This window comes from Nomia melanderi, chromosome 5, assembly GCF_051020985.1.
Source record: "Nomia melanderi isolate GNS246 chromosome 5, iyNomMela1, whole genome shotgun sequence".
NCBI classification, from domain to species: Eukaryota; Metazoa; Arthropoda; class Insecta; order Hymenoptera; family Halictidae; genus Nomia; species Nomia melanderi.
The window spans coordinates 9,793,014-9,800,491 of record NC_135003.1 but is presented as its reverse complement, the minus strand read 5'-3'; the positions used below and the strand labels follow the sequence as shown (position 1 = coordinate 9,800,491).

Below are 7,478 nucleotides of genomic sequence, written 5' to 3'. Positions count from 1 at the left end.
AAAGAAATTCTTTGATTTTATGTGTCCAAATAATTGGGTCATTTTTATGAGCTTCACCCCGTGAAAGTAGAAGCAAGACTTTTGAATTCTTGCGGCTAGTTTAGAGCGAGGAATTTTGAATTTATAAAAGTTTTAAGTTTACGGATTTTCCCTAGGATACGAAATATAAAAATTTTATGGAATCATACGCAGATTGTTTATTAATTATTTTATTTTTCTTTGAATGGATATTGATTATATACATTGACGAATTTTAATAAAATGTATGTAATATTTGAGATCGCAGGAGATGAAAATAATATTGAAAATTAATTCGAGCATAAATGAAGCAAGAGCTTTTCGAGTTTCTTTACTACAAAGTATTAAAAATTTATCATTTCATTGCTATAGAATATTTCTAAAGAATTATTTATTATTGCTTACGTCGTTAAGGTTGATGTTGAAGAATCGTTTTTAGTCTAATGACGACATTAGCAAAAATGTATCAGAAAAAAATGGCTAAATATGCAAATAAATTTGCTTAGGATTGATATTATAAGAAACGTATTTATAACGTTTTTTCATCATCTACCAGGAAATAATTTGTTCATTTCTCACGTATGAACAATCAATTAACTAAGAATATCACCCAAAGTGAATAATAGGATTAAAGAAATGATTACACGGCTGGCTTATATTCACTTGTAAAAATAAATCATTCAGCTGTACAGTTACAATCGTTTTATAATATGGAAGTGTTAATTTAATAAACCTAATTATTACTAAAACCACTGAACACTAATTCAATAGCTGCCTGAACATCACCATTCGTAAATTGTAATGCTTGAATATTTATTGTATCATCTTGAAGTCCTATTTCATGCATCTGTGCTAATTGTCTCTGCAAGTCTGTAAACTGAGGTAATACAGGTGGTAAAATTGGTGGTAAAATTGGTGGCAATATAGGGTCACTGATTAAACCCGTGGTTGCTACAGAAGCCTGTTGCATAGCTTGATTGAACATTTCTGTAGTTATCACACCAGAATTTGTGCTGCCGCCTGAGGTGGAAGAAGGTGAATTGGAAAGAGGAAAACTTCTAGCCCTTGCTCTAGAAACTGCTGCTGCAAGCTGTGCAGCAGTAATCGTAGTATTTGATGGATTGGTGAATGGATTTGATGGCTGTGTAGAGTCTGAAGATTGAGAAGAATCTCCTGCCATTTCTTCATCATCACTCAAATTATCCAAGTTATAGGAATAAGCAGAAGGTTGTGTGTTAGATACAGAATTGTTAGATGCAGCACTTGCATTGTTATGAGCTTCTTCATGAACAGCTGCAGCTATATTTTGTGCTGCTTCTACTAAAACTGGATGTGCCTCTGCAAACCTATTTATACAAGCAATATGAATGTGTGTATAAATATATATATAATTACAATATAATAAAATCTACCTTCTGACTGTATCCACATCTGTGAAATGTGCCATTAAGTCAGGATTTTGGAAAATAGCAATTGCCACAGCATCTTCATGTAATCCGGGAGAGGATGAAATAATATTAGTTATTACTTCTGATTTTTTACCTATTCGCTACAATGAATAAATATATTTTAATAAACATATTACAAAACTGTGGTATCGTAAAGCTGTAAGAATATAACAATTACATATAATGCACTTCTCAGTGCAGGATTCTCTTTAAATGATTTAAATGCAGATGCAAGTTGTAAAATACTTTCTTCTGAGATATGTTTAGGTGCTGTGGGTGTTTCTGGTTCCTTTTTTTTCAATACGTGTACCATTGCACCATTTTTTAATCCACATGATTCTAATGTGACCTCATCCTCAAGAATGCAACCACAATAAATTAATTCTAAGAAACAAAACAGAATAAAATTTATTTATAACTATAGTTTAAACCTGTTTTTACTTAAACACTACATCTATTACTTTTTATAAATGAAATTGTAGCAATTTTATGTTAAAAGTTGTTTACAGATAAGTTTAAAGATTATATTTGAATAAAGGAAAAGTCTAAACGTAGCATAAGGAATGAAAAATCAACTGTCATCTTACCAAATGATTCCTTTGTTAGGTTAACTCTTCTAGCTGTTTCAGATTTCAAGTCTTTGACTTTATTTTTAAAATTAACATTGTTTAATTTAATTGTAGTTAAAGATTGAAAGTCCAACCGTAATCCTAGGATTATTTCTGAACTCATTATTGTCAATAAAAGTCAATATTATAAAACACAATCAGACGGTTTCGCCACTCGAAGCATACGAATTTACTACAAACAAGGTATAGGCTATGTAACCAAACATATTACACTTCTACCATTCTTTACTTTCCATTTGTTCACATGTATATTATTATTTAATGAAATATATTAAAGAATTTTTTACATATAAATATTAGATAATTTTCAATTTTTATATAATTCTTAATTTATTGAAATTCTAATTTACAAAATACAAACGTATTCAAAAATGTATCGAATCGATGAACGATCTCTCGACAGACTTCGATTTCGACTTTAATTGACATCTCGCTCCCTTAACGATGTAAAACGTAACACCAATATCAATATGAAGAAGTTCAGTGACATGTTTGGAGCAATTTTTGATAGCTGACACTTAAGCAATTTTCCGAGAATGTTGTGCAAAATACAACTTTGATATGACATAAGAATAAGCAGAAATGCAAGACATTTGCGAAAATATTCGTACAGCTATTGAACATGGACGTACCGATATAATTAGATCCCTTTTAGATGCATGTACGTGTAAGAACTTTTATAGTAAAATTATGTGCACGTTTATGATTTATCACATAATGTTACAAAGAAGATACTTTAATATGACATAATATAACAAAATAGATTAAAACCGGTCAAATTATATTCAATATATATCATACAGTAAAACATATAAAGTACAATTGGTTAAATTTTTTATTCCAATTTGTTAACAGGTGAAAATGGTAATACAGCTGAAGGTATAACAAAAGACAAGATTTTAAACCAACCATTATTAGAAGAAGGTACTTTTCTTTCATATGCTGCAAAGGTAATTTCATACATTATTAACTATAAAATCTTTACATAAACTATGAATATTCATATAGGTTTATACTTTGTGTGTATTATTTCACTAAAATGTAAATTAAATAGAAACTTATTTCCTTTGTTAAAAATTTTTTTGCATTAAAATACAATAACTTTATCAACAACTTTATTCAATTTCATAAAAGTTTTCATTTTACTATTTATTTATTTGTGTGCATAAGTTGGATATGAATAAAATCTATAATGTAATATCATATCTATAATATGATTGTTGATACAAATTTTTGTAAAATATAGAGTAATCAACCAGATATTGTAAGGACATTATTAAGTTGCGGCGCCAATCCAGCTATTCAAAATGTTAATGGGCATAATGCAGTAGATGTTGCATCTAGTGATGCAATACGTCGTGCTTACATTGAGGAATTGTTAAGAGCGACTGCTGCATCAGAGTATGTAATATTATATTATTATAATTATAAACAATATCAATTATTCTGTTAATTTAATCTTATTACATTACGTACCTGTTTAAAGGGTGGAAAGGGTAGTACAATTATTAGATGCAGGATTAAATGTAAATTCATGGGATTCTCATGGCAGTAAGAATACACCTTTACATTGGGCAGCTTGTTATGGAAACAAAGACATAGTCATATGTTTAATTGGTAATTTATTAAAAATTGATGTGTAGTACACCTGACCCTTAATTTATGCAAGTCTCTTTTTTCATGGTAAATTAGAATACTTTTTACACTGTAGTTTTTATGCATGATCTGAATTTAGTAACACCAAATAAAATGTACTTTTGTTTTTTAAAATGTCATTATTATTATTTCTTTTGTTTGGCTATGTGAAATAAATATGTATTTCTAAAACTTATATCAGCTTTTCTTTCCAATATTTTGTATTCTTTTGTACAGATACATGTGTATTGATTTTTCATGTAAGTCGAGGGCCAAGTGTATAGAAAGTAGATTGATTGTGTAATATAATCATGTAATTCTTATATAGATAGAGGAGCAGATGTAAATGCAGTGAATGGTTGTGGCGCTACACCATTACATGATGCAGTAAATCGTGGTGATGTTGCTATTTGTCAAGAATTATTACAAGCAGGTGCAAATCCTCTTGTACGAGCAACTAAAGGGTATATATATAATATGAAATTATAGCCCAAACAAATATTTACTACGTTTTAATAAAACCTTTTTGCAGAACTTTTGCAGGGAAAAACCCTTATGATCTGTCTAGAGGAAAACAACATTTGCATGGTTTCCTTCAGAGATTTTTATCAAACTTTATATCGAATGACACCGATACCATGCATAGTCCAACTGCATCATTTACGGAAGCAAACTTCTGTCAAAAAAGTCTTTCAAGTAACATGAGTCAACTTTCTATCGAATCTACTAAATCTTTAGATCCAGTGTATGATGTACCTTTACGAGAACCAGGCAAAGATAGTCCAACAAAAAGTACCGATAAAGATGGAATTTATAGTTTACTTTGGCCACAACCAAAAACTGTTGTTGAATTGAAAAACTGTTCTGCATCTTTTATTGCTGGGAAAGAACTTTTTATATCTATAATACAGGTATGATTTCTTAGTTAAGATAATTGTTGTTATATTGTCTGCTTTATATATTATCATATGCTATGCTATTACGTAGGGCAGTGAATCTATACATAGAATATTAGATGTTTGGGAAATCAGTAGAACTCATTTACTAGAATTGGGTCATGACGTAAAGATTGGTGAAGTACACCCAAGCTCTGGCAAACTACCTAATGACAACAGAATTGACTGTATAGTAAATAAGAAGTTATTCAATAAACCTGATGGATATCAATTACATATTTCACAAAACACTATTAAAGTTGGTGCTGGAAGTTTAGCTGGGTTACATTATGCAGTTTGTACATTTGTACAAATTTTGCGATTAAGTAAAAATCTGAGCAGATCAGAAGCCTGTGAAATTGAACCCGTTTTTATAAAAGATGAACCAAGATTTTCACATCGCGGTATATTATTAGATATCTCACCTAGAGGTCGTATACCAACATTAGAATATTTATTACATATGATCGATTTGTGGTCATCTTTTAAAATATCTTATTTACATCTTTACTCAAGACTTACTCCAAATTGTGATTGGCAACTTTGTTACACAAAATCAGAAATGGTTACACTTGACCGTTACTGCAGGTTCGTTTACTCTCAGAATTTACGTAAAAGTATTCATATTTAGTACATATTGTTTGTAAATTGGTAGTTTCCATTCCAGGGATCGGCATTTATATTTAGTTCCAACTTTAGATGTTGATTCAAATGTGGGTCAGCATCATTTATCACAAATGTGGCCTATATTCCAAGAATTGCTAGCAGTATTTCCAAGTTTAAGTTATGTTCATGTTGGGCCAAGGCTAGCCAGTTTACTAGTTCAAGCAGATAATTTTGATTTGAATTTATCTATTAATGAAACTATAGAAACAGATATGTCTGAAGTATTTAAATCGTATTCGTGTCTTCAAGAACTATGGCATATTCTGAATTTGAGTTCATCTACAACCTTAATGCTTTGTTCAAACGGTTTACATTCCAAACCAGAATTCCATAACATACCCAATAATATAATTCTTGTAGAATATGGATTTCAGGTAAAATTTTATCTTTAAATAATCATTTACTATAAATTTTTAAAGATTAAAACTTAAATATTATATCAATTCAATTATAGGCCGATTATGATTTTTCTGAATGGACAGAAGCATTTAGAATAACTGGTGGTAATGTTTTACCTAGTTCTGGAACAGCAAGTTACAATAGTTTAGCAGGATGTCCAGCATCAACGTATGCAAATACAAAAAATGCAATAAAGACTTCCTTGGAGCAAGATTCAGTTGGCATAGTAGTGGCACACTGGTCTGGAAGTCATCATCTTACTCCACATCCTTTCGCATGGATTGGATATTTAATAGCTGCAGGATTAGCTTGGAATCCAGTTAGTGAAATAGATATGTGTATTGATGACAATTACGAAATTTCTGAAGTATTTGGATCAAGGTACTAACATCATCCGACATTTAATGTACTAACAATTTGAAATAAAGTATTTACAGTCAATGTCACATTATAGGCAAAAATGTATTACAAAATTGTTGGATGTTCATGTTTTCCAAGATTCAGAATATAAAATTGGAAACGCAATATTAGAATTGGGTCGGTTAGATACTTTAGTACTTACCTTAAGTAAAAACCAAGGAGCTAAAGATTTACAACAGATTCCTGATAATCGAGGATCAACATTGTACAGATTATTAACGGACCCTGATAATGTAAATTTGGAGTACCTCTCGGCTGATTTATTTGCAGTAAGTAGGAAAATTACAACTTTGAATTCTTTGATAAAAATAAAAGAAACAGTGATATTTTTTATTTATTTAACAGAAAGTAACAAAACAAGTTAAACGTATTTCTCATTCATTATACGAAAGTAACTTATCGTCAAAGTTTGCATCAATGGAAATACAAGAGCTTCAATTGACTGCCGATTTAATGTTAACGGCATGTAAAATTGGGAGAACATTGATTGGTGTTGGTGTTAATCCGAATAGTAATATGGGTCTTGCAGTTATTAATTTAGGAGTATGTAATCTGCCACCTACATTTAGAACTGATATAGCAAATAAAATGTTGGCTCATATAGAGCAATATAAGGGTTCATGGTTACAAAGGCATTTACCTCAGGGCCTTCAAAGCTCTCTACTAGTCCTGACTAGTGCTCTACATAGGTTCGTGCCAGAAACATAATTTGTTGTACTTTGGAAATATAAAAGACTTCATATTTATATATACATAAAATATGTCAGTTCCTGCTATAAAAGACTGCAGGTACATACTACGCAGAACGTAATTATGTATATGTGTAGCTTTTGAATGTTCCTTTAAAAACAAAACTTTGATACAGTACATCATAATGACATTATTGTAATTGTTTTAAGCACAATTACGATTGTTCTTCCTAATAACTTAACTTATAGAAAATTTGATGATTTGTATTTACATGGAGATGACATTAAGGGAACACTCTTAAGCTTTAATAAACTTTATAAAAAAGCACTGTTTACGCTGATTTATGATATGAAAAGTGAGAATTAAAAATATCAAATTAGTTTTATTAAATACTAATGTATTTAATAACTATGTATATGCTTTTGATTTATTACAATATATTAATTAATTAATAACACTTGTGTGTTAAAATTGGTATTTTAAACTTATGTACAAAAATATTTTAATACTAACATTTTTAAAATAATATAATTTCTACGCCTATTGCAAATTTTTAAGAATCAAAGATTTAGAATAGCATTCCTATCTTGTTAAACAATTAAATATTTCAGTCAAATTAGTATATTTTTTTAAATCAA

The 7,478-nt window shown here is 29.7% G+C and overlaps 2 protein-coding genes across 3 annotated transcripts; one reads left to right on the top strand and one right to left on the bottom strand.

Annotated features, from left to right (window-relative positions):
- Nucleotides 1-652: 652 nt before the first annotated feature.
- LOC116430849 (ubiquitin-like protein 7) lies at nt 653-2,379 on the bottom strand. 2 transcript variants are annotated; one of them, XM_031985468.2, is made up of 4 exons: nt 2,054-2,379; nt 1,645-1,850; nt 1,431-1,567; nt 653-1,364 (listed from the first exon to the last, which is right to left on the bottom strand). In XM_031985468.2, the coding sequence occupies exons 1-4, from the start codon at nt 2,196-2,198 to the stop codon at nt 752-754; spliced, it is 1,101 nt and encodes a 366-aa protein (XP_031841328.1). In that variant the 5' UTR covers nt 2,199-2,379; the 3' UTR covers nt 653-751. The 2 variants fall into 2 exon arrangements, with proteins under 2 accessions (XP_031841328.1, XP_031841329.1); XM_031985469.2 differs by lacking the exon at nt 2,054-2,379 and adding an exon at nt 1,928-2,048.
- Nucleotides 2,380-2,523: 144 nt separating this feature from the next.
- On the top strand, nt 2,524-7,379 carry LOC116430848 (uncharacterized). The gene is made up of 11 exons (XM_031985467.2): nt 2,524-2,756; nt 2,951-3,045; nt 3,342-3,496; nt 3,582-3,712; nt 4,059-4,194; nt 4,263-4,641; nt 4,718-5,253; nt 5,333-5,705; nt 5,786-6,111; nt 6,185-6,419; nt 6,496-7,379. Exons 1-11 carry the CDS (start codon nt 2,678-2,680, stop codon nt 6,856-6,858), a joined length of 2,808 nt encoding a protein of 935 aa, XP_031841327.1. The 5' UTR covers nt 2,524-2,677; the 3' UTR covers nt 6,859-7,379.
- The last annotated feature ends 99 nt before the right edge of the window (nt 7,380-7,478 follow it).